The 27,634-nt window shown below is 46.1% G+C and overlaps 1 protein-coding gene across 1 annotated transcript; it reads left to right on the plus strand.

Moving 5' to 3' along the window:
* Positions 1-15,669: 15,669 nt before the first annotated feature.
* R3HDML (R3H domain containing like) lies at positions 15,670-25,674 on the plus strand. Its single transcript, XM_072801127.1, has 5 exons — positions 15,670-15,954; positions 18,691-18,809; positions 18,928-19,060; positions 20,564-20,679; positions 24,484-25,674. The coding sequence occupies exons 1-5, from the start codon at positions 15,697-15,699 to the stop codon at positions 24,614-24,616; spliced, it is 759 nt and encodes a 252-aa protein (XP_072657228.1). The 5' UTR covers positions 15,670-15,696; the 3' UTR covers positions 24,617-25,674.
* The last annotated feature ends 1,960 nt before the right edge of the window (positions 25,675-27,634 follow it).

The raw sequence follows: 27,634 nt of genomic DNA on the forward strand, positions 1-27,634 counted from the left end.
TGCGCGTCGCCCGCGAGCCCCGCCCCCCGAGGAGCGCTCGCGCTCCCCCTCCCGGCCACCGGCCGCCTCTGCAGCGCGTCCGGTTCCGAACCCCGCGGCCCTCCCTTCTCCCTTCGCCCAGCGCGGTCGCCAGGCGGCAGGCAGGCGCGGAGTCTTGCCCTGGGGCTGGGGGAAAAAAAGCTCCAGGGAGTATTTGCTGGAGATGGGGAAGAAGAACTGCAGCACTGTAGGAGTTAGAGCAGTGGTCACGGCATCGGCATCGGTTAGGTCTCTCTCGGAAGCTGGGAGACACCTGCTCCATCTGTGCCTCGGTTTTCTCATCTGTAGAATGGGGAGACAGGAGGAGTTCAGCACTTCCCGAGAGTTACTCCAGAAGCCCAGGTCATTACGGTGACCCAGGTATAGGGAAATGAGATTTACTTTTTTTTTTTTTAATAGAAGTGCGTAAAACAAACCCAATTTAAATGTTACGTTATTAAATTTTAAGAAACATATTTATTTTTTTAATTTTTATTTATTTATGATAGAGAGAGAGAGAGAGAGGCAGAGACACAGGCAGAGGGAGAAGCAGGCTCCATGCACCAGGAGCCTGACGTGGGATTCGATCCCGGGTCTCCAGGATCGCGCCCTGGGCCAAAGGCAGGCGCCAAACCGCTGCGCCACCCAGGGATCCCGAAACATTTATTTTTTAAAGGATTTTATTTATTTATTTATTCATGAGAAACACACACAGAGAGGCAGAGACATAGGCAGAGGGAGAAGCAGGCTCCCCACCAAACAGGGATGCAGGACTGAATCCCAGGACCCCGGGATCATTATCTGAGCCAAAGGCAGACCCTCAAGGGCTCAAGGGCTGAACCACGCAGGTGCCCTTTGTAGAAACTTTTGAGACAACTATTGTATTGAGTGAAAATGCTAGGGATCCCTGGGTGGCGCAGCGGTTTGGCGCCTGCCTTTGGCCCAGGGCGCGATCCTGGAGACCCGGGATCGAATCCCACATCGGGCTCCCGGTGCATGGAGCCTGCTTCTCCCTCTGCCTGTGTCTCTGCCTCTCTCTCTCTCACTGTGTGCCTATCATAAATAAATAAAAATTAAAAAAATGTTTAAAATATTAAAAAAAAAAAGAAAGAAAATGCTGGACTCTGGGGGTAAAGATTAGATGAGGGTGTCAGTGCCTCAGTCACTCAGTTTATCACAGAGCTAAGCTCTCACCCCCATCATGGCTGGATGCTTGACTCAGGGTTTCCCAAACTTCAGGCTCCCTCCCCCATTGTATCAGTCTCCTAGGACAGCCTTAACAAACTGCTGCAAACTGCTTGGGTTAGAACAACCAAAATTTATTTTTTCATTTATTTTTTCACAGTTCTGGAAGCCAGAAGCCCCAAGCTGTTGACAGGGTGGGTTCCTTCCAGAGCCTCTGAGAGAGCCTCTTGTCCATGCCTCTCTCCTAGCTTCTGGTGACTGCTAGCAATCCTTGCTGTTTCTTGCCTGTAGCTGTATAACTCCGGTCTCTGCCTCCCTCAGCATGTGGCTTTCTCCCCTCTGTGTGTCTCTCTCCTTCTGTCTCTTATCAGGACAGTAGTCCCTGAATTTAGGGTCCACCCTAAATCCAAGATAATCTCATCTTGAGATCCTTAATTATATCAGCAAAGACCCTATTTCCAAATAAGGTCACATTCCCAAGTGCCAGGGGTTAAGGCATATCTTTTTGGGAATCACTGTTCAAGCCATTACAGCCACCTTAAGTGCTCTTGCTATGTCCATACACCATCAATACTATATTTACTTAAAGCTTTTCTTTAAACAGCACACATTTCAAACTTAAATGCCTACTGAATAGCCTCCCAAGTCAAAAATATCCTTGAAATCATGGATTGTGTATGCCAGTTATATTTATTCTATTACAATAAAACATTTATATTGAAGTATTTGTCATCGCTAGCTGCCTAGGATAATCTCATGCCCCTAAATCAATGATAGCTGCCAAACTTTGGGAAACACTGGCCTGATTTATACCTATCATGGACTGATGTTTAAACTCTCACGCAGAGAATTAATTAATGAGACTAAAAGCATTAATTCCTTAAAACCATCTTAAGATGATCTTCATATCTGTAAATTTGCATTTATCTAATCAGGGTTCTTCCATAGCAAGATGTCTCTGGGTTTTCAAAAAGTTATGTTTTAAAAAGCAAATATAATGGTGATCACACCACTTTGGTTTCTCATGATTGGAAATAAAAACTACACAACTGAAAGGTGTTATTAGTGAAGGCAGCTTGTAAATAGTATCTGAAACCATCTCTATGTTCTGAAGGTTGGCAGGTGCTCAATTATTGTTATTTTGCATAGCAAACTCCATAATGGTGAAGAACAGGGAAGTACACTGAACATTATTAAAATGGTTTCATCAGGGCAGCCCCAGTGGCCCAGCGGTTTAGCGCCGCCTTCAGCCTGGGGTGTGATCCTGGAGACCCTGGATCGAGTCCCACGTCAGGCTTCCCGCATGGAGCCTGCTTCTCCCTCTGCCTATGTCTCTGCCTCTCTCTCTCTGTCATGAATAAATAAATAAAATCTTAAAAAAAAAGATAAAATAAAATAAAATGGTTTCATCAGTGACAATCCAGATGCTGCCCTTCCAACCCAAGAAAAGGTGAAATGGTGCTGGGTGAATAGAAACTCTGTTCAGACATAACCCAAATGAACTTTCAAAAATACACCTCCTGAAACTTTCAGGATTTGTATTTCTGTAGAAAGGATTTGGGTTTCCACTTAGGAGCCTATGTAACTTCATCCCTGGAGAATTTTGAAGACTAGGTTAAACCCAGACCTGAAAAATTGTAAGTCTCTAGAGAAGTCTGTCTCTCTTTCTTTCTGTCTTTCTTCTTCCTTTCTTTCAACTTCAACCCATATTAGAAAATTTATGTTTCTTTTGTGAGTCCATTGGTAGGCTGGAGCCAACCCATTCAGGCCTAGGAGAGCAGATTGTTAGGCTTTCAGAACTTCTTCAAGCTGACTGTTAAACACAGCCATTATTTAAAGTTACATTATATAAACTAACAAACTCAACATAAATATTCCAAACTCATTATTTCTTAATCTTTTTACTATACGCCCTTATTTACCTATGCTCTTGGGATTACTTACATCCATTGTATCTGTAGGGCATATTACAGTGCAATTTTCCCAATTGTGAGTTCAGCAGCATTACCCTGGTAGCTTGAAACTAGCCATGATGGAAGTCTTTACACCAGTGAAACTGGCAATTACTATAAATCAGGGCTTCATTTGGTCTGTTGATTGTCTAGATTGAGATGCAACTCCATTGTCAAGTATGGTTCAAACTAAGTTGTTTATAGATACAAGAGTCCAGCAAAAATCAGTGAAAGCATTCTGTGAGAATCAATTTACTATATAAAATTTACAGTAAACAATATTTGTGTATTTTATTGTCTGTAAATTATATGCTACTTTATATTAAGAAAACTATGATAGAGCTATGCACATATACCCTTATACATTTTCTTAGAGAGCTAGCTGTTAAACACTTAGCAATAAATCACTGGCTGTAATCCAGGATACACATAAAAATGTATATGTAGCATATGAGTGAAGACACCCACTAAGAGATACAAAGACATAGCTGTAAATATAACTCTATGATAGTTACTGACGGAATTTGCCTCTGCTATGTATGAGATGTTCTGATATTTTCTGTTGAGTTACAAATTCAATTTTTAGAAATGTTGATCATGACCCATCGAACTGATTTTACAACTCACAAATGGGTTCTGTAGTTTGAAAAATAGGAGGTTTCAAGGCATTGGAGGACCATGCCCTGCCCTTCCCCACCAGAGGGTGATAAAAGACCATGAATAACAGGGTTCTCACCGCCGGAGGCTACCATGGTAGCACCCAATTACTCGTTTCATTCCTTTTTTTTACCTATTTACCAAGTACTTGTTACAAGTATATGGTCTCTGACCTCAAGGAACTTAAAATCTAGTGAAGGTGATAATCCTTCATTTACTCAGCCAAGCAACATTTATTAATTTGCTATGTACCAACAACTGGGCTACAGGTTAGGACTTCCAATGTGTTGAATAGGTGAGTTTCCTTAATAACTGAAGATTTATCACCCTTTAAAAACACAATTTCCCTCGTTGGAGGCAGAATCACTAACTCTGTGGAATGGTTGCATGGAAATCATCTGAGGTTACCATTGTGCTTTGGCCAGGTTGGACATGCATATATAGAAGCTAAAGATTCAATAAAAGCAAAATGTAAGTTTGTGCTGCCTTCTCATAATGCAATTTTCTTCTGGGGACGCCTGGGTGGGTGGCTCAGGGGTTGAGCTCTGCCTTCAGCTCAGGGCGTGGTCCAGGGGTCCCAGGATCCCGGGATGGAGTCCTGCATCTGGCTCCCCGCAGGGAGCCTGCTTCTCCCTCTGTCTGTGTCTCTGCCTCTCTCTGTACCTCTCATGAATAAACAAATAAAATCTTAAAAAAAAAAAAGTATTCTTCTTTATTATCACATTACACTATAGTGCCCTTGATTTATAGAGATTACATTCTTCCAGAGTGGAATACATAAAAATCTCAGTGTTTGCTTCCATTGGAAAAAATATCTTTTTTTTTTTTTTTAAGATTTTATTTATTTATTCATGAGAGACACAGAGAGAGAGGCAGAGACACAGGCAGAGGGAGAAGCAGGCTCCACGCAGGGAGCCTGACATGGGACTTGATCCAGGGTCTCTAGGAACACACCCTGGGCTGAAGGCGGCGCTAAACCGCTGAGCCACCAGAGCTGCCCTGGAAAAAAGATCTTTATTTTAATAATCATCTTTGGTCTGTCTTAAAGTATTATTGGCCTGAATCACTTGTTTAAATGGCAAAGAACAGGAGGCGTTTATGAATTAGGAGAATCATTAAAGATCCTTTTTAAAAATACACTTTAGGGGCGCCCAGGTGACACAGTTGGTGAAGCATCTGACTCTTGGTTTCAGCTGGGGTTGTGATGTTGGGGTTGTGAGGTGGAACCCCGGGTTGAGCTCCATGTTCAGCGAAGAGTCAGCTTAGGACTCTCTCTCCCTCTGCCCCTCCCAACCTCTCTCTCTCCCTCCCTCTCTCTGTAAATCTTTTTAAAAAACTAAAAATAAAAATAAAAATAAAAAAAAAAAAACTAAAAATAAAATACACTTTAAAGACTTAAAAAATAAAATACACTTTACAATTTACTTACTCGCTTGTTTATTTTTAAAGGTTTTATTTATTTATTTGACAGATTGAGAGAGAGCACAAGCAGAGGGAGCAGCAGACTCCCCACTGAGCAGGGAGCCTGATGCAGGGCTCAATCCCGGGGCCCTGGGGTCATGACCTGGGCCTATGGCAGCTGCTTAACCAACTGAGCCACCCTGGTGCCCCACACTAGTTTATTTCTGTCCTCACTACTTGAATGTCAAGTCCAGAAGGCAGGGAACATTGCCTCTCTTGTTCACTGAAGGATCCCGAGTATCTAGAACGATGGCTGGGACCCACTAAGCACTCTTTTTGTTGTTGTCAAATAAATTAATGAATCATTATTAATATGCTGATGTAAAGGAAGTTATTTTATTTTATTATTTAATTTTTATTTATTTATGATAGTCACACAGAGAGAGAGAGAGAGAGGCAGAGACATAGGCAGAGGGAGAAGCAGGCTCCATGCACTGGGAACCCGACGCGGGATTCGATCCCTGGTCTCCAGGATCACGCCCTGGGCCAAAGGCAGGCGCTAAACCACTGTGCCACCCAGGGATCCCAAGGAAGTTATTTTAAAGTGAATTTTTTTTTTAATAAACTGAAGAGAAGATAGAATAATAATTATGAAATTATTATTTTCTAATCTTATGGGATTTCCAAGATTACAAATCACCAGGAAAGGGATTTTCTGGTCCATAAAGTGTGAACGATGCTGCAGTGGAATGACAGTGGATTTAGTAGAGGATGCTTGGGGCCACTGAGGAGAAGACCCCATAGGACCAAGAAAAGGTCAGGGAAGGTCTTGGAGGATATGACCTCTATGTAAGTGTAAACGTCTGCAGTAGAGCCCCTGAAGCCAGGGGTTGTTCAGGAGAACAGTGGGAAGCAGCCATTCCAGGAAGAGCAACCAGCAGGTGCCCTTTTGTTGGCTGGTGTGTGTGTGAAATAATTCTCTGTGGGTTGGGGGAGGGGGCAGGCAGCCCAGTAATTCTCCCAGCGGGCAGCCCTCACTGGCCATAGCTCCTGGCCAGCCAGCAACAATTCCTTCCTTCTGAGCTCTCCTCTGCAATGCCTCCCCCATTCTTAACCTCTGGCTACCTCTTTCTGGCCAGAGGGGACGACTAGCCACTCCCTGGGGTGAGGCAGCTGAGCAAAGCCAGTGTCTGCCAGAGGCCAGGCTGCCTGACTGCTAACAGGGAGGGGGTTGTATCCTCTGGCGGTGCCCCCAACACACACAGCCCCAGGCTGCTCCTCTTGTGGGCACAGAGTCAGAAGGGCTGGTGCAGGAGGGTGGGGTTCGGCCTTGCTCATCTGCAGGCCACAGGGAGAGCAGCAGGAGGGGCTGCCTTGGATTCTGCACCACCCTCACCAACCCTACTCCCTCCTCCACCACCCCCACAGTCTCCTGCAGCCCCCAGACCCTCCTATCTCAGGTGGTCACAGGGCTAAGGTTTTGTTGTCTGAAAAAACGCTGGTAAAGCTAGAAAGAAAAGCAAGAAACGGAGTATCCCAGTGTCACAGAGCAGTTACCTGTAGGATAAAAGGAGGGCGTTGGAATCAGAAGGAGTACAGGCAGTGTTCTAGCTCTTTACCTGGGGAGGTAGTCAGATGTTTACTTTAAAAATTTGATTAAACTACATATTTATATTTTATAAATCTACTACACTTGTTATATTTCACAATTTATGAGATGGTATATATTTTTTAAAAAGAACACCAAACAGGGAATAAAATACCCAGGTTCTAAGAAGAACTAGTTTTATTGTACTTTTTTTTTTTAAAGATTTTATTAATTCATTCATGAGAGTCATAGAGAAGCAGAGACACAGGCAGAGGGAGAAGCAGGCTCCCTGCAAGGAGCCTGATGTGGGACTCGATCCCAGGACCCTAGATCATGACCTGAGCCAAAGGTAGGTGCTCAACCACTGAGCCACCCAGGTGCCCCTAGTTTAACTGAACCCTAATTGTCTGGCACTGTGCTAGGTGCTTTATTGTTTTTGACTCATTCTCACAACCACACAGGTAAGTACTGCTATTACCTCATTATGCAAACACTGAGACACAGAGAAGCTAAGGACCTTAGCCAAGGTCACACAGCTAGCAATGCATCAGACCTGGGATTCAGACCCGGGTCCGGACGCCAGTAGGACAAGTCACCTACCTCTCTGTTTCTTCATCTGAAAAAATGAGAACCCTACGGTGTCAGCTTTCTCGCCCGGATAAATAAGCGAGACCTTACTGTACCAGATGCCATGCATACAGTAGGTGCACAATAGATGGTCACATCTGAAATAAAGATGCTCATCTTTGGCCGCTCATAGTAACTTGTGAGACAGGCCCAGCACCGTGTCACTGTCCCCCCTGAATAGATGAGAGGTCTGACTCAGTTCTCAGGGCGCAGAGGAGCCAGGAGGCCCAGCGACTCCCCCTGGTCCCTCCCTGGTCCCTTCCTGCCCTGGCCCTGCTGAGCTCTTAGGGTCCTGCGGCTGCCAGGATGTGGCCGCGGGGCTGGGCTCCGCCTGGCGCAGGAATGTGGGGCGCCTCGGCCGTGGTGGCCAGGCTGGGGGCGCTGACACTGAGGCTTTTCCGCTCCAGCTGCGCCAGCCGGCGACACAGCAAATTCCGCGACCACACCTGGCTGTGCAGCTGTTCAGGCTGGACCCGGAGGACGATTCCCCAGTCCCCTGGACGCCGGCCCCGCAGGGCACGGCCTTGACCCCTGGCGGCCTCACGCGGGGACTGCGGGCCAGGGCGCTGGAGCACCGGGCGCCCCCCTCGGCTTAAGCGGCTTAAGCGCCCTGGCCAGCCCCATCCTCCAGCTTCCCCCACCTTTTTTGGAGGAGACAAGTCCTCTCCGACACCCAGGAGATGAGGGGCTTCCTGGCTCAGCCCCTGTGAACATCTTGCTTAGAATCTTAAGTGGGAGAGGCAGGACCCTTAAAAGGCACCCCTTTGGTTTCAGGGTTCTGGGGATCCATGGGGAATCAGTTCCCAAAAGGTTGGACTGGGGTGAGGTGCTCCCTCTCCCTAAAGGGCTAAGCCCTGGTCTGTTCTCCCTGCCTCCCTCTCAGCCCCGGGGCCCCCACAGGTTGGTAGGACTGGGCATAGGGCAAAGCACAAAGGAGAATCTCAGGTCCTCGCCCGTTCTGCAGCTGCCGTGACATCCAAAGCCTCCTACTTGCAAGAAAGAGCCTTTGCTTACCTCTGATCCCATCTCTCAACCTCCCTCTTACACTTTATCCCCAGAGTCTTCCTTAACCTTTTTTTTTTTCAGTTCACATGAGCCAGATTCCAGCTTGCCTCAGAGCCTTTGCCCATGCTGTTCCTCACCTTGTACTACTGCCCCCCAACCCCACCCCTCTGTCCCAGCTTCATCCTCCACTCATTTTTCTGCTCCTGCTCAATCATCATGTACTACTAACATTACCACTCATAGAGTGTCTTGAAAATTCTCAGGCCATGACTCTTCTACATGAAGTTTAGGATCAGCTTACCAACTTCCTCTAGAAAACTTAGAATATTGGTTAGAATTATATTGAATCTAAAGATTTATCTAGAGGGCACATTGGTGGCTCAGTCGGTTAAGCATCTGCCTTCATCATTAGTTGTGATCCCAGGACCCTGGGATTGAGCCCCACATTAGGCTCCTGCTCAGAGGGGAGCCTGCTTCTCCCTCTCTGCCTGCTGCTGCCTGCTTGTGTTCTCTCTCTGTGTTAAAAAAATAAATAAATAAAATCTTTAAAAATAAATAAAAATTAATCTGGTGAGAACTGACAACACACCCAAGTTCACTAATAATGATGTGATGTGTTGGAGTCACTGAACATAGAGACACAAATCATACAGCTCCTTCCCTCAAAGAGCGTATTTGCTCATTGTCTTCCATTTTTTTATTTTATTTTATTATTTTATTTTATTTTATTTTATTTTATTTCATTTCATTTCATTTCATTTCATTTCATTTCATTTCATGAGAATAGATCTCATTGGGCCCATTTTGCAGATGAGGAGACTGAGGCTCAGAGGCATTAGATGGCTTGCTTCAGGTCCTATGGTGAGGAAATGGAGTCTGTCTGACTCACAAAATCTACTCATTGAGTCAGTTTGGTCTATGGGTTTGGCTTATGTGTGTCTCTGTTTGTGTGTTTGCATGGAGGGTGTGTTTCCATGCACCCAGAGTGGAAAAACATCTATATTTGAAAATGGATGTGCTGTAAGGTTGAGTGGGAGTCCAGACGTGTCCGCTCTGTTGGATGATGATTTCTGTTTGCATTGATCTTGGGGTCTTAGGCTACGTGTGTAGTGTTGGAGGTTTTGGTGGGTGTATGGGGGAGGAAGTATGTGTTGTTGGGGAGACAAGAATGGGATATTTCTGTTGGCCTGTGTTTTTTTTCTTATGTAGGATTTTATTTTATACTTGTGGAAAGAACTCTTTTAAATTAAACAAAGGTTTTTTAAATCATATATAACTAAATTTTTTATCAAGTGCTGAAATCTCCAGTTTGCAAGATGAATTTTTGCACATATTGATGCTGTGCCCACTACTTGGATGACAATATAAGGCAGATATAGCTCCTCATAGGGAGTTGCCTCGTGCCCCTGAGTGTAGCCACTGATCCGACTTCCATTACCTTAAATTAGTTTTACCTGTTCTTGAGAAGTCTATCAATGGAATCACAGTGTTTCTGCTTGGGGAGGTTAACAGCTAACATTGAATAAAGTTTGCTTTGTTCACATATCTCACCTAATTCCTCATAATTGCCAAATAAGCTAGCACCTATTTATTGTTCCCATTTTACAGAAGAGGAGACTGAGGTTCTGAGAGTGCTCAGAGCCAGGTCACCTGTCTGAAACTATAGCTCTGCTCCTTGCTCACTACTAGACCATCCTGCCTCCTCCTAGGTAAACTTCCAAAGAGGTGACACTGCCATCTGAGTGCAGAGAGAGAAAAAGACAGATCTGGGAGCCCAGAGGTGCTTCTGAGTGTGCTTTATCTTTTGAGGACTCAGTTTCTCTGCATCTGTCATGAGGCCTCTCTGGTGCTGGAGAGGGCCAGGATCTACCACTGGCAGCCCAACCACCGCTGTGCTGCAGAGACACACCAAACCTCATGGGTGGAGGCCTGGCTCCCAGGCTTATTCGCTGCGTGACTGTGGGCAAGTTGCCTCCCTCTTTGAACCTCACATCCTCAACTATGAAAAGGAGATTAAAATCCTCATGCATAGGTTAAGGTGGTAACAGATGGAAGATGTCACTGTATAAATGACTACTGTTATTTCTTAAAAAGCCTTTGTAAAATTTAAAAAGTACAGAAAGTCACACAAAACAAATGGGGACCCCATAAGGCAAATCACTTGTAACCACCAGTCAGATCAAGAAATAGGAGCCTCTTGGGGTGCCTGAGTGCCTCAGTCCCTTAAGCAATTGATTCTTGATTTCAGCTTGGGTCATGATCTCAGGTTTGTGAGATGGGGCTCTGTACCGAGAGGCTCTGCATCGGGGGTGGGGGGCTTTGCATCAGCGGGCTCTGCATGGGGGTGGGGGGCGGTGGCGGCTCTACCTCAGACACGGAGCCTGCTTAAGATTCTCTCTCTGCCCCACCCCACCACTCTCCCTCTCTAAAAAAAAAAAAAAAAAGGAGCCGCTCAGATGTCCCACCCTGATCACAGACTGACTTTTACAGTATTTCTTTGTATTTCTTTAGTTTTATTGCCCAAGTACACATCCCTAAACCCTATAGTTTAGTCTTGTCTGTATAAAAAAAAAAATATGTATCTTTTAAGTCTCTACTGATTCCCACTTCATTCCTTGCATTTTCCTAGTTTAACTTTTGGAAGAATCTGGAACATTTGACCTGGAGAGTTTTGAAAAGTCTGGGCACCATCACTTATTTTTCATTTGTGCTCCCCCACCCTCAGCTCCCTCTCTCTCCTCCTTGGATTTGGAGTGATGCAGATCTGGGTTCCAGTCCCCAATCTGCCAGTTGCTATATGACCTTAGACAAGTCACTTTTTTTTTTTTTTAAGATTTTATTTATTTATTCATGAGAGACACAAAGAGAGGCAGAGACACAGGCAGAGGGAGGAGAAGCAGGCTCCATGCAAGGAGCCAGATGTGGGACTCGATCCTGGGAATCGATGGAAATTGGGAATCAGGCCCTGAGCCAAAGGCAGATGCTTAACCGTTGAGCCACCCAGGCATCCCGACAAATCACTCTTTGAATCTGTTTCTTCAATTGGCAGAGAGAGTGACCCAGACACTCTTTAAAGTTTCCAGCTTTCTCAGTCTCCTCCTTCAAACACCAGGCTTTTGTCCTACAGTCTCTGCTCAAAAGCAACTTGACAGTGTGAGGATCAGAGAGACCTGGCTCTGGGATCCAGCTTCCACTGGGACTAGCCCTGTGAACGTGGGCAAATTAATTAACCTCTCTGAGTTTTCACTTCCTCATCTACAGGATGGGGATTCTGGTACCCAATGCAGGAAACCAGACCAAGGCTTACATACGATCATGCCCTTGAATCATTTAGTGCCCGGCACCTAGCCTGTGCTAAACAATCGCTGACTGTTACTGCTATTGCTGTTGGCTCTTGTTAAGGCTAACATATATTGACTGCTTACTGTGTGCCAGGCACCGTGTCAAATGTCTTAAGATGTATTGACTCATTTAAGCCTCCCAACAATGCCATGAGGCAGCCTCATTTTCTAGATGAGGAAATTAAGGTACAGAATGGTTAGGTAACTTGCCCAGAGTCACACAGATAGTCATGAACCTAGGCTGTCTAGATCCAAAGCTACTCTGCTAGCCACTGAGCTATCTTGCCTCAAATATTACTACTCTCTAGAAGAATTCCCCTTTGCTTGCCTAAGTCCAGAGGGAATTCCAAGAGGGGTGAGGAGAGCTGAATCCAGCGTGATAAAATCCAGAAGGAGGAGGTACTCTTACTCTAAAATGAGATCCCGGCTCAGGGCAATAATCTGAACCATCCCTGGTTATTTCCTGCCTCACCCCTACCATTTTGAACTTGCCAAAGTGAACCTGGGAACAGGTTTAGACAATGAGGACAGCAGAGAAGGTCCCACCTGGGGTAGCAGCCAGGGGGTGATGCAGGGTGCTTGCCCAGGGCAATCACCTGGGTCTCTGTGGATGTGTGAACATGTGCAGTGGAAGATGAGGATTTTGTGTGTGGAGCTGTCTGTCTCTGGGCAGAGGCAGCATGGCCAGCCTGCCTGGGAACCCATTCCATCTGTGCCACCCACTGGACATGTGACCCCACCAAACGACTCACTGTTTTGTTCCTTATTTTCCTCCTGTATATAAAAATTGATATGATGACAGTAATGGTACCAACCTGATAGGCTTTTCCTGAAGATTCAATGAGCTCATCCAGGTAAGTGCTTAAAATAGTGCTGGGCACCGAGATAGGAGCAGATATGTCCAACATATGTGTTTTATAGGATTAAAGATGTAAAGGGATGAGTGCCTATATATGCATGTGAGGGCACCTAAGGGTACACAGTGGAAGGGATCTAAGGTGCCAGGGGAATGAGCTTCTCTTTGGTTTGTAGGAGAAGGACGTGCTCATGGGAGTGTGTGCATGCAGGTGTGTGTGATTTGTGTACACTGGAGGCATATGCATTCTCTAAACATGTGAGGATGTTCACTGCAGACCCCAGTTACCACACAAAGAAGCTCCTGGCCCCAAGACAAGTCATTGAGGCTCTGTGCACCTCAATATCCCCAGCTGTGCAATGGGTGGGGTTATTACCTCAAAGGCAGCCATGAAAACCATGGAGTCATGGATGTTGAAGCTCCATACCCGTGCAAGGGCCTGTGACACGGGAGAAGTTCTGTGGAGTATGCTGACAGAGTAGGGTGCAATTGCTGGCACTCCTGGGTAAGTGCCAAGACTGCATGTGCCTCCCGGCGGCTGCAGAGTTCCCTCAGGGTGCCACAGGCCCCAGCCTGCCACAGGCACATAAGCCCTTCGTCCAGTTTCTCTCATGGGACATCTGAGGCCCAGAGAAGGACAGGGCCTTACCTCAGGACACCCAGCACTCTGGAGGCAGGGACGGGGCTAGATCAGAGCCAAGCTCCCTCGTCCTTCTGGCGTGGTGGTAAGGGCCTGTCTAGGTCAGGGTCAGCACCCCCGTCCCTCCCTGCCTCTGCCTGCCCCACTCCCCCGGCGTCCAGCAGGAAGGTGTGTGCTTTGGCAGCAGGCACTGTCTGGGCCGGGAGGCTGAGGCCGGGTGGCTGCCTAGGCTGGGAATTCCATGTGTCTGGGGAGAACCCCAGCCCACAGCCCTTCGCTGCCACCTGGCTCAGCCTGGCACCCGGAGACTGCCTGGGAATTCTCAGAAGTCCCTGGAAGAGAAGGCTGAAGGCTTCCAAATGCTTTGACTTTGTTTTTTTTCTATAACATCTTTCTTGTAGGTCTACCCCCTCCATTACGGAAATATTGCTTGTTCTTTGTGAGGAATACAAGTAATCAGAGAAGAGAAATTAAATTTTCTTTTTTTTTTTTTAACTCTTTCTTAGCCTATAATTACAGCAACTTGGAGACCAAAGGGGCTTTGATAATACACACACACACACACACACACGCGTATAGACATCTGCTTGCTTATGCATGTATCTGTATGAGAACACACACACACACTCATACACACTTAATGGAGAACACACTTGTGTGTCAGGCACAGTCCTAAGTGCTCCACAAGAGCTGTGCAATCCTCATGACAATGCTATAAGGTAAGTACCATCACTACCCCTATTTTACAGATGAGGTACAAAATGATTGACTGACTTGCTCAAGGACATCCAGTTAGTGAGTGAAATGAGGACTTGAACCCAGAGCCGTCGCTTAATAAATGAAGCTGCCTAATGCTATGTTAGAGCAGCATGGTGGTCAATACCCTCCTAGGCTTTTCCCCTTTGCATTGATATTGGTTTGGTTACAAAAGTAGCATCCTTTTTACATACTAACAGGGTCCTGGGGTCACACTTGAATTTGAATCGCAGACACACTGGCTTGACTTGGGGTGTGTCCCTTCACCTCTCAGGCCCAGTTTCTTCATCTGTGAAATGGGGAGCTATAGTATCTGCTTCTCAGGGCTGGCTGAGCTTGTATGCGCAAAGCGCTCAGCCCAGGCCTGGCACATAGTAGGTGCTCATCAGGCGGGGTCAAGTTAATTGCCTGCTCTGAGGCTGGTCGGCTTTGTAGGGAAAGCAGTCCGAGAATACTCTCCCCAGTGCTGGGGTCTGGAAGGCAAAGAAAAGCCTCCGCATCTGGGGTGTCCGAGGTGAGGGGTGGCATTTCCCCCCGGAGTCCCTGCCACTGTCCCATCCCTACCCGGAGCAGCAGCTGGGCCCCAGCCCCCGACACCCCGACACCCCGGTGGAAGCAGGAGCAGCCCAGGCGCCAGAAGGAGGGAGGGAAAAGCCCACAACCGGGCAGGCGGAGCCTCCTGTCCCAGTCTGGCCCGGCTGGAAGGGGAGGGGGCTGCGGGGCCCGGACGTCAGATGCCATCAGCTCCCAGGGGACCATTAAAGTCGCCGAGCTGCCAGGCGGGCCAGGGTGTCTACAGAGGTCCCTGCGTCCTCGGCGCCTGCTGCCACCCGCCTGGGCTGCCCGGCCTGGGTACGCGCCCCGGGGAGGCTGCCGCCCGGTCTCCCGCGCTCCCCTCTCTGGCTCTCTTCTCCTTAACTCCATCTCTCCCTCTGTCTTCTCTGTTCTTCCTTCCCCTGTCTTTCCCCCTGTCTTTCTCTCTCCTTCCCTCTGCTTCCGTCTCTCCCATGCTCTTTCTCTTTCCCTCCTCACCGTGTCCCATCCGCGCCTTATCTTTCCACCTTCCAATGTCCTTCATCCCTGTTCTCTGTACCTTTTTTTTTCCAGATGCCTTTTTGGTCTCTCTCATTTTCTTCCTCTCTGCTTCTCTTTTTCTCTTCCTCTCTCATCCTCTGCCATCTGGTTCTTCCTGTGTCTCACTCTCAACCTCAAAAATGCAGCACCTCAAAGACGAGAGGGTCCCGCCGCATGATGCCCCGGGGACTGTTGGCCCTGCGCTGCTGAGGGCATCGATGGAGCCCACTTGGGGCAGGATTGGTGAAGAGGGTGTCCAGGCTGGAGAGGACTGGTGTCCGTCTCCTGGACTGGTGGGATGGAGCCCTGGCTTTGAAGTGGTAGTGCCATCTGCATCACATGGCCCGATCAGGATTAGCTACCATCCGGGCATTTCCTTCCATCCCTCAATACACTGAGTCCACTGGGGCAGGAAGGACAGGGTGTTGGGCACCAGGACTAGAGCTGAGTCGGGAGATCTTTGCCAAGTTCCCAGGGGTTGGCATCATCGGGGTGGCAGTGCTGGAGAACACTCAGGGTTTGGTGCCCTCATGCCCACCCCCTCCAGGCAGCCGACTCTGACTGCACCAGGTGACGTGTGACCCTTCCAGCCAGCTATGCCCCTGCTGCCCAGCACCGTGGGCCTGGCAGGCCTACTCTTCTGGGGAGGCCAGACAGTGAATGCCTTGATGCCCAATGCCACCCTGGCACTGGCCCAGACCGAGGGCACAGCTGTGTGGCCTCTGAGTGGCCTGGGGGTGCCCCGGTACCGGCGGAAGCGCCACATCTCTGCTGGGGACATGAGTGCCTTACTGGATTATCACAACCACATCCGGGCCAGTGTGCACCCACCTGCGGCCAACATGGAGTATATGGTGAGTTCCCATGCCCTCCCCTGCGCCCTTTCTAGCAACTGCCGGTCAACCCAGTGTGTTCTGGAAGGGCTGGACCATCACCAGCCTGGCCCCACCGGCCAGCATCTGGGGGTCTGTGTCCTGAGGAAAGGGCAGGAATTGATCTACGCATTTAATGGATGAGAAAACTAAAGCAGTTGCACAGGTCCTCTTGGGAAGCAGGGTCAGCTAACTGCTACGTATGGAGCACCTACTGTGTGCCTACCCATAACCTACACACAACCCTGAGGGGACTCCTCTTCCTTCAAGATGGGGATTATCATCTCCATTTTCCAATAAAGAAATTGAGATACAGAGAATTAATTTGCCAAAGGTCATCCAACTGGGATTCTAATCCAGGTCTGCCTGCTGCTAATGATTGTGGTCTTAGTGCTTGCTTCAGCAGCACATACACTAAGATTGTGGTCTTAACAGACACGATACTCCACCCCAGGGTTTTGGCTTCCTGCTAGAGACCTGCAGGGTGGGTGGCTGGAGCTTTCTGTGCAATTGTCTCTTTGCTTTAGGGTCTGATGGACACACAGACAGGAAGAGGATGCCAGTTATCACAGTGATGATTGCCTCTAGGAGGCAGAGTTTGGGGACTGGTGGTGGGGACTCGCACCTGAAGGTCTCAAGCAGAGGAAAACCTGCAAGTGACCAGCTGAAAAAGCTGAGATGTGTTTCCTTAAAGAGGCAGGGCCAGAGGCTGTCACCCCAATCCCCCAGAAGTCAGACTCTGGCATGGAAGAGGGGACCTTTCTCTTTATCGCAGTTCCTCCCCTAGGACCTTTGTCCCAGACCAACCTGGAGAGATAGGCTTCTAGCCCACCCACAGATTTCTTTAGGGAAAGAGGTTGCCAGTCCACCCCCCTCCAAGACAAATACATGCTACAGCCTGAAAATTCCTATGCTTTTACAATGTGTCTATTCACTTGTGTGCTAGCTGCTGCTCAGAGCCAGGTACCATGCTAAGCCTTGTGGACACTGCTGAGAACAGGATGAACAAGTGTCTTCCTTCAGGGACATGATAAAAAACAAATATCCACAACACAAGATATGGGTAATATAATGTCAAACAGGAATAAGGTGTTAAGATATGGGTAACATAATGTCAAGTAGGAATTAGATGTTGGAGAAGGGTGGGGATAGGAGCCAGGATAGCAGGCAGCTGGAGGTGGGGGTTATTAATTTGTTCATTGAAAGACTCATTCATTTATTAGCACAGTGACTGGCACGTGGAAGGTCCTTCATTTTTCAAACAGTGACACATTTACTGTGCATGCAAGGCACTCATCCTAGTAAGTGTTTAATTAGAACATGTGTGGTAGAACAGAGAGAGTTAAATATCTCACCATGGATCCCAGTAGGGCCAATGAATGTGGATTTGATGTTAGCATACCCCTTGCCTCAGTTTACCCCTTTGTTGCATAAAGAAAATATTCCTTCGCTTTTCCTAAGACTGTGAATCGGACAACCCTGAGGACATGTTTGGACCTGTTCCTTGGTATCCCTGTGTCTTCTTGGCTAGCTGGCTTCTGCCTGCAGGACAGGCATCTGACTAAGTACCCTTTGCTCAAGGAGCCCTTTTTCTCCCACAGCGTCCCCAAAAGTTCCAGTCCCCTGTTTCACATTTTCACACCCACCAGGATTGTAATGATTGCTTAATGTCTCATCTTTACTAGACTGTGAGTCCTGGGTGCCTAGAAATATTGTTCAATATTTGCTGAATGAACAAATAAAATGAATGCATGACTCATATCTCTGAAAATCCCAGGAAGTCAGAGTGGAAGGAAATTGGTATTTTTTTAAAGTGATGCTTTTTCAAATTATAAAACTTGGGGCATTCACACATTGGAAAATTATGAAGCTGTTAGGAGAGATGAGGAGGGCATTCTCTATGTGCTGATGTGGGATAACCACTAAGATAAGATAACCTGTTTGATTGAGTGAAAACAGCAAGGGGTCAGATAGACAGTTTGGCCAGCTGTCATTTGTGTGTGTGTGTGTGTGTGTGTGTGTGTGTGTGTGTGTATAATATAAATATTATAAATATATAAATATTTTATATATGTATATACAATTATATATATTTATTAATTATATATATACACACACACTTGTGTGTATATATACTTGTACAGGTATAGAATATTTCTGGAAGAGGATGCCAGGAATCACAGTGATGGTTGCCTCTAAGGAGCAGGATGGCTGGAGGAACAAGTATAGGATTGAGATGAGAGACTTTCCACTTTTCCTCCTTTGGGTATCTCATATATTATATTTGTGCATGTTTTCACTATGCAGAAAAAAACATTTTGAATTTGAATATTTAATGTTAAAATAAATATGTTTTAAGAATACAATAAATAAAATAAAAAGCCAGTTCCGTCCCCATCACCCTGGGCTCAGCCACTTGTAGGGACTGCTAACTCCTGGACAAATAGCCCCGGACCTGCTCAGAGCAGAGAACCTCCAGCTTGAGGTCCAGTTGTGGAGGGGGAAGGTTGCTGGAAGAGGAGTCAGAGGTCTGGGTGTGGGTCTTGGCTCTGGTGAGGACTTGCTGTTTCCGACTCAGTTTCCTAATTTGTCCAGTGGATTTGGTGCAGGGTTCCGAAGAGATGGAGTTAGTGGCACCAGGGAAATGCGCATCTTTGGATACTGCTGGGATGTTGGTGATGTCCCTCCTGGGGAATTTCATGGCCTTTCTTTCCCCAGGTCTGGGACGAGCGGCTGGCCAGGTCTGCCGAGGCCTGGGCCACCCAGTGCATCTGGGCCCATGGGCCCTCACAGCTGATGAGATACGTGGGCCAGAACCTCTCCATCCATTCTGGCCGGTGAGTGACCTTCTGCCCTTCCTTCTCTTGGTCACTCAACAAAGTCCCCAAGCAAGGTGGTGGCAGAGCAGCTTCTCCGTTCCTCAGCCAGCATCTTCCATCTTCTCTGCCTCCCCAGGTACCGCTCGGTGGTGGATCTCGTGAAGTCTTGGTCTGAGGAAAGGCGCCATTACTCATTTCCGGCCCCCAGGGACTGTCAGCCGCACTGCCCCTGGCGGTGCAGTGGCCCTGTCTGCTCCCACTATACCCAGGTACCACTTTGTCGGGACTGAGGGCTGAGGGAGAACAAATCCTGGTAGCTTAGAAGAAAAAGAATGTGATGGAACAGAAATTATAGAACATACAAGCCCTAGGGACTTCCTTCCATATGATAAGTGTATTCCTGGAAAGTTGTGTGTATATTGAGTTGAGCTGACTGGATCTGAGTGTCTTGGGTGGGCTCACCAGATAGTTTGACCACCAAAATGGAGATGTGTGATCTGACAAGTTCAAGAATGCTTTTGAATTCAGTAGGTCCAAACCTATTTTCTAGTATTTTCTGTCTTCTAAGGATCCTACTATCTTCTCCTCCTTATTATCATTTTTAAGTAGGTTCCACACCTAGTGTGGAGCCCAACACAGGGCCTGAACTCACAACCCTGAGATCAAGATCTGAGCTGAGATCAAGACTCAAACACTTGAGTGCCTCGGTGGCTCAGTCAGCTAGGCACCTGCTTTTGGCTTAGGCTGGGATCCTGGGATCCTGGGATCAAGCCCCACAGGGGCTCAGAGGGGAGTCTGCTTCTCCCTTTGCCCCTCACCCCTGCATGTGTGCTCTCTCACTCTCACTCCCTCAAATAAATAAATAAATAAAATATAAAATCTTAAAGAAAAAAGAGTTGAATGCTTAATCAGCTGAGCCACCCAGGTACCCCTAGGATCCCAGTATCTTAAAAAAAAAAAAAAGAAGAAAAGAAATGCTAAAATAAGAGAACAAAAACTGTACTATATTTTGAGTACTAATATTGAATATGTTACCACTTGTTACACATAAAAATATAATGCAATATAATGTTGCAGGAAATGGGACCAAACCTTCCCATTGTAGGACAAATATTTTCTTTTGGTCTGTCCATCTCTCTGTGATTCATTCAGAGTTAATGTCAGAAATCTACATTGGAGACCCTCTAGGAAATGTGAGGCCTAAACCAAATGTTCTTCCTAAAATTATTACCTTCGTTTTACCAAAGAAGAAACTGAGGCACGGCATGGTTAAGTGACTTGGCCAAAGTCACACACTAGTGATATTGAGGTTCTGACCCAAGCCTGTTTAACTCCAAAGTTGGTGTTTTAACCTCTAACACAATAATGATCTTCAAATGGTAGTTGCTAGGGAAAAAAGAAAGAAAATGAATAGAACAGTACAGAAAATAAGAGCATAGATCGCATGTGAAAAGATTAAATGTTGGTTCACAGAACTTTTGTCCCAAGTGCCTACGTGTTGTATGCTGAGTAACAATTCAAAATTTATTCCTTACTGGTGGGTTGTAGTAAAATAAATTAAAAAAAAGAAAAAAAGAAAAAAAAAAAAGCTTGAGAAACATTATAGCACAATGTGTCTCCAGGAACATTGGGACAGGCAGATTGTCTCCCACGGGAAGACCTCACCTAATGCATCCACCCTGAACCATGTCCAGGGGCCTCTCAGCCCCAAGGAACCTGGGCCCCCACCCCGAGTCCATCTCAAAGCCTCCCCTGTCATTGTCCTTCCTCAGATGGTGTGGGCTTCCTCCAATCGGCTAGGCTGTGCCATCCACACCTGTGGCAGTATCAACGTCTGGGGCAACACCTGGCATCAGGCGGTGTACTTGGTCTGCAACTATGCCATTAAGTAAGTACAGCACTGAGATGGGGCTGAAGGGCAGGAGGTGGACCCTGAGTGCAATGAACAGAATTCCAAGAGAAGGAAAAAAGCCCAGGACACCCTGCCTTCTTCCCTTCTAAGTAAACTCGATACCATACAATTGTTTTTTAATATTTATTTATTTATTCATTCATTCATTCATTTATTCATTCACGAGAGACACACAGAGAGAGAGGCAGAGACACAGGCAGAGGGAGAAGCAGGCTCCATGCAGGGAGCCCGACGTGGGACTCAAATCTGGGATCACGCCCTGAGTCAAAGGCAGGTGCTCAAACACTGAGCCACTCAGGCGTCCCACAGTCTGGTAGTTTTAGAGTCAATGAATAATTATTTTTCTTTACTCCCCCACCCCCCCAATTCTCTAATTTCCTTTTCTATTGCCAAAAGTGACTGGAAGATAGACAGGACCAGGTCAGGTGGACACGTAGCCTCGCTGATGAAGTTAACAGTAGAGAATGTGGTTTAGATGTCTAGACAAGCGAGTTGGCAAATATCTCGCTCTCGAATTAGAGCTGCACACCCATTGACTGGCAACACCTGACAACCACAGTCCTCTCCCAACAAGTGTAGGTAGCTCCTCTAAGCTCATCACAGGAAGTGGGGCAACCAAGAACACAGGCTCCCTGCAGCCAGGCACATCCCAAAGGAAAGAAAGGAAGGATAGAATGAGTGTGCTCAGCTCCTCCCTCTAGGCTCCCCAATCAGCTTGGTGGGAGAGAGGTTATGAGTGGCCTTTGTATGCAAATCTCTTGGAAACATGGAGAAAGAGGGATGGGAGTTCCCATCCAACGTACAACACACAAATTTGCCAACATTACTGATTCTCATATAAAAATAAGAAAAGTTCTATGTAAACATGATATTTAGAATTTCAAGATTACATACTGATAACCACCTTTTACTCTCAAGTAGCCTTTCAGCACTTACATATTTTTGCCTCCTTATCTCATTGAAGAGATGAAAGAGAAAGAAGGAAGGAAAGAAGGAGGGGTACTGGGAAAATGTTTTCTTTTTTTAAGAGCAAGAAACTGACGATCAGAGAGGTTAGGTAATATATAAAAGTCACAGAGCCAGGAGGTAGCAGAGCTGTTTGAAACACAAGTCTTGATTTCTAGTCTGTGTTCTGTCTACTATACTATTCGGATGCTCTAGAAGTCACTGGTAGCTTGAACACAGATTCTCAAGCTATTTACTTGTTAATGGTGATATCTATTAAAAAGTATGGGATCCCTGGATGGCGCAGCGGTTTGGCGCCTGCCTTTGGCCCAGGGCGCGATCCTGGAGACCCGGGATCGAATCCCACATCGGGCTCCCAGTGCATGGAGCCTGCTTCTCCCTCTTTGTCTCTGCCTCTCTCTCTCTCTCTCTGTGTGACTATCATAAATAAATAAAAATTAAAAAATAAAAATAAAAAAATAAAAAGTATCAGCCCAGCTTTATCAGATACAAAAATACAAAGCAAACTTTGTTACAAATAGCTTACGAGGCTGTTCCAATTTGAGGATACATTGAATTTTTGCAGCATTGAGTATCAACACTATAGTTGTTAAGATTTTCATGCTCTGGAGCAAGACTGTTAAGGTTCAAATTTGTGATTTAAATTCTCCATGCCTGTTTCTTCATTTGCAAAATGGGAATAAAATAGTACCTACTCACTGAATTGTTAAGAGAAGTGATCTGACCCAGGTAACACCCCCAGGCTCATGATAACATGCTGTTGCTTACTGCTATGACCAGATCTGGGTGTGATGTCCAGCTCTCCCATGTGCGTATAAGGACTTTGGATAAGACGTTTCATCTCTCTGGACCTCGGTTTCCTCTTTTAAAATAGGGCTAATCCTACCTGTCTCACAGAGGATCACTGTACATAGTCACTGTACATTTATTCAGCCCATAGTACGTGCTGAATAAATGGTGGCTGTTGTTATAACTGGGTTAGGAACTATTTAAGGGTGGGAAATATATCTGATTCATTCCTATATCCTTTTACTACAGGGATCTCCGCCCCCGCCCCCCCCCCTTTTTAAGCAAAACTTTTTTCCAAGTGGTTAAGTTGAACAAAAAAAGAATGACTTTTATTCCATTACCCCCCAGATATTTCCACTTCCCATCTTCCCTGCCCTCAAATTTCTGGGAGCACCTTTTGAAAACTGCACTCACAGCATCTGGCACAAATCCTGAAGCCCAAAAGATGCTCTGGAAGTGTTTGTTGAATGAATAAGTGAATGAACCCCATATAAAACCAGAAATGCATACTTTTCTAAGGACTTTGGCTGAGTTTACTTACAATCATTCAACAACCACTTTTAGAGAAAAAAAAAAGATACCATATCTGCCCATAAAGAGTGTTCATATGAAGTGTGAGAAAAGAAGACCCTGGACTTGCAAAGATAACACTACAGGCTGGTGGTGAATTACCAGGCAGCCATGAACATGAGTTTTGGAGATGATTTTAGGCCTTGAGAAGAGGAGGGAGAAAAAGAAAAATCTGTGCACTGGGACAGAGAAGAGAGATGTGGAAAGGTGGGCTATGTGAACAGGATCCACGGCTGCTAGAGCAGTCTAGAATGACTGACCAAAAGCTACAGATGTGCTTCTGTAAGTAGGGAGATCAGCAAACTAGGACCCATGGCCAAAACCTCACCAGCTGCTTGTTTTAGTAAATAAAGTTTTATTGAAACACAGCCATGCCATTCATTTACATGCTATCCGATGCTGCTTTCAATGCAATAGAGATATCCGGCTCACAAAACCTAACATGTTTGCTATCTGGCCCTTTACCTGAAGAAATTTGCCATTCCTTGCACAGGTAAGGGGAAGCCACTAAAAGTTTTTGAGCAGAAGAATGTGATGAAGGTGGTTTGTTTGTTTTTAATAGCTTTCTTGAGGTGTAATTCACATCCCATACCACTCACCCATTTGATGTGTACAACTCAATGGGTTTTGGTATATTAGATTATTAATCTGTTTTCATTATGCATATAGATATGAAATATTTATAACATAAAATTTGCCACTTTAATCATTTAGAAGGGTACACCTCGGTGGCAATTCATCGTTTTGTGCAACCATTACCACTACCTGCTTCCAGAACTATTCCATCACCCCAAAGAGAAGGTCTGTAACTATTAAGCCATCACTCTCTACCCTACTTCCCCTAAAAGGCCACAGTCTGTTGAGAGGACTAACTCAGGAGCAGGGAGGATGGAATTGGGATCTGGCCATCAAGAAAATGGGCAGTGGTGGCCATGACAAGTCTTCATGGCATGTGCCCCCATGATCGGATTATACTCAGCATCTGATTATTCTAACTCCTATTTGCACAACACTTCTGTGAGGTCTAAAGCGTTTGCACATCATTTTTGTGGATACCATTTCATTTATTTTATTCAGAAGAAATAAGGTGGCTTATTTTGTCACCAGCTGGCTGGTGGCAAAACCTAGGACCAGATCTCAGAGCTGCCTGAGTCGGGGATGGGAGGGAGGGTGGAGGGAATAAGAAGATCAATACTTACTGAAGAGTCAGGTATTTGCCAGGCACGGTGCTAGGTGCCCACACACACGGCTTCATTATTTGATCTTTGCCTCCTCCCTGTGAGACAGGGGAGTCTTCTCATGGTTTTACAGCTGAAGAAACCGAGGCTTGCAGACGTGACTTGCCCAAGGTCACATAGCCAGTCAGCGGCGGTGCGGAGATTTGGAAACCTATATGAAGGTTGCCCACATTAACTCTCCTCTGTCCCTGTCTCCTTGGCATCTTTTCTCTTCCAGGGGGAACTGGATCGGCGAGGCACCATACAAGATGGGGAGGCCATGTTCTGCTTGCCCTCCGAGTTACCAAGGTACCTGCAGTAGCAACATGTGCTTCTCTGGACTCAAATCCAATAGGCTTCTGTGGTTTTAAATTTTCCCTGGGCCCCGGTGGTGTCTCTGGCCCTCCCCCAAAGACTTCTTCCCCAAAGACCAGGTGAAAGAATAATTGTTTTTTTTAAAAGGACTTTATTGGGCTCACACCACCGATCTGAATTTTTCCTTCCTGGTTCCTTCCATTCCCGAAATGTCAGCATGTGCCAGAAGAAAATAACCTCCTGGCCTTCTGTCTTTCTTCTTACAGCTTTCTTCTCTCTGGCTTCCGGGAAAGAGGCTTGTCTCTTTCATTGACTAGGTGCTCAGAGTCAGAGCTGGATGGAGCTGTAGGGTGACAGCAGTTTTATGACTCTCAGGTCCCAAACCCACAAGTCTTTGTCCAACCAGTGAAGGGTATTTATTAAGCAATCTTTAGCCTGAAACCCACTTTCCTTTATCCACTAACAGCCAAACGTGGAGGACTTGTGGTTTGTTCCCTGAGTTGAGAACATTTCAGGCCCAAGCTTTTAAAAAAATAATAATTTAAATTGACTTGTAGACAGACCATTCCCACTGCATGTTACTGGGGCTACTCCAGGGCTCAGGTTCCCCTTTTACAGATGGGTATACTGAGGCTCAGCAGAGGGGTGTGATCTACTGATAGCTACACAGCTTGTGCCAGCAGCACCCAGGTCAGAGCTCAGGCCCAGACATACCCTTTCTGAGGGCCAGGACTGCGAGTGCAAAATCAAAGTTGGCCCGAGGGAAATGTCTTCTGGGCCTGTCTTTTTCTCTTTTTATCACTCCATTGAGCCTATCCGTCTCTCTCTCCTCCACATCCCTGGAGGATCTCATTCTCATTCCCATAAACCATTTCCTCTCTCTCCACCCCACCACACCCAGATATCATGACACACAAAAGTCCTTTTGTTTCCAGAGATAGTAAAATCTCCCCCTCAGACCTTGCCCTCCAGCTGGGGCCCACTCCCTGCCTGGCCAGAGAGCACACCATTCAAAGACCTGGATGGAAAACCAGCCCCTTTCCCTGGAGTTCCTACACCAAGCTGGATGGAATGAATTTCTCTTCCCTCTCAGTCATTCCCACCTAGGCCATAACCTGAGCATGTCAACAACCACCCCTTCCTCCCCATTCCTCAATAAAGTCCTTTGAGATCTGATGCAGTGGCTCTTTCTGGCCCCTCCCTCTCTCAGCTCTCAGAGGGGGTCAAAAAAGGAAGGAAGGAAACTGAGTAGGGGGAGATGGAGTAAAGGCAAAACCAGCTCCAGAGAAAGGCCAGGAGAGGGGGCTCACGGACCCTACTCTGTGCCAAGCGTGACAACTAGTTCAGTGCACACATGCATATGTGTGTATTACTATTCCATTTTATTGCTGGGATAAATGAGGCTTAGGGATAAATGAGCATTTCCAAATGCTGGAAATGAGTGAAAAGAAACAAGGATGCTGTTGTGAGTTTATTATTTGCAGATTATATCCTTCCTACTCTTTTTTTTTTTTTTTGAGGGAGTATTTTCATTCATAAAACAATAGTGATAACACGTTAGATTTTTTAAAAAATTAATAATGTCCTTATATTGGGGGGGGGGAAGCTTGCTATCATGCCAATTTTCTAAAATTTTCTGGAGATTTAAGTAGCATTTGACCCCTTGAATTAAATGGTATACATAAATTATATAGCTGGTAGGGAGCAGGCATAAAGTTTGAATTTAGCTTCATCTGACCTCATAACCTTATTTTGACTGCCCCACATTGCCTTCCTGTGTCTCGAGTACCAGAAGAATGACAATGACAACCACTGGCATCTATGAACTGCTTAGTACACTCTTAAACTCATTGAATTATCGCAGCCATCTTAAGAGATAGGTACCGTTCCTATCTGCCTTTTACAGGCATAAAAACTGAGGCTAAAGAAGTCAGATTTGAATATGTACTATGTGACTCAAAAGCCCAATGTCTTAAGCCCATTTACTTTCTGCCTCTCAACAAGGAAAGCAGAAATTCAGAGCTAGGACAAAGGTAAGGATGATTAAGCAAAAAGTGCCATTGTAGGGGGTGGATGACTTCCCAGGTTCCCCACTTTTGAAACTGCCCTTGAGAAGAGAACATGTCAACAGAGAAATGAGCAGGTTGGGCTTGCTCATGGTAGCCAAGGCCTGGATGCTGCAGACCTGGGGGTGAGGGCTCAGGGGGAGGGGGGTTGCTCATAGCATCCTGCTTTGTTAAGCTGCTGTTCTAACTGAAGGAGAACATTTGCTGCAAGAAATCGGAAACAACATTCAAGCCTCTGTAGTATTTTACACTTTCTGAAGATCTTCATAGCCCAATCTCATTTTATGGTTTATTTGTTCATACATTCATTCACCAAGTAAGAAGGTTTAGAGCATAGACTCTGGAGCCAGATTGCCTAGGTACAAATTTAACTTAGTGGCTAAGTGTGCTTGGGTAGGTTACCGTGAACTCTCAGTGCCTGTCTCATCTGTAAGTGGGCATAATGACAGACAGTACCTGCCTCATGAGATCATACAAAACATTAAATAAATGGGTACATAGAAAGCACTTAGAGCAGTTTCTGGCATATAGTAAGTGCTATAAAAGTGTCAGCTCTGAGCACAGTGGTCACTAATATATAGGTCAAGGTGGACAGACTATGGCTCACAAGCCAAATCTGGCCCACTGACTGTTTTTTATGAATAAAATTTTATTAGAACACAGCCATGCTCATTTGTTTATGTATTGTCAATAGCTGATTTCATGCTTCCACAACAGACATGAGTAGTTGCAAGAGATCACATATCTAAAGCCCCAAATATTTACTATCTGGCCCTTTATAGAAAATGTTTATTGACCCCTGAAACCTATGCTTCTGGAGCTTTTAATTCTAGTGTAATGGTCAGCATGAAACAGAAGATGAATATGAACAACTTACTGTAATGGCAGTAAGTGCCATGGGGAGAAGAACCAGGAATTACGAGTGTGATCTAAACGAGAATGGATAGTCACGTGGGTCTCTTGCAGCTAGATGTGTGTGTGTGTGTGTGTGTGTGTGTGTGTGTGTGG

Source organism: Canis lupus, chromosome 26, assembly GCF_048164855.1.
Source record: "Canis lupus baileyi chromosome 26, mCanLup2.hap1, whole genome shotgun sequence".
NCBI lineage: Eukaryota > Metazoa > Chordata > Mammalia > Carnivora > Canidae > Canis > Canis lupus.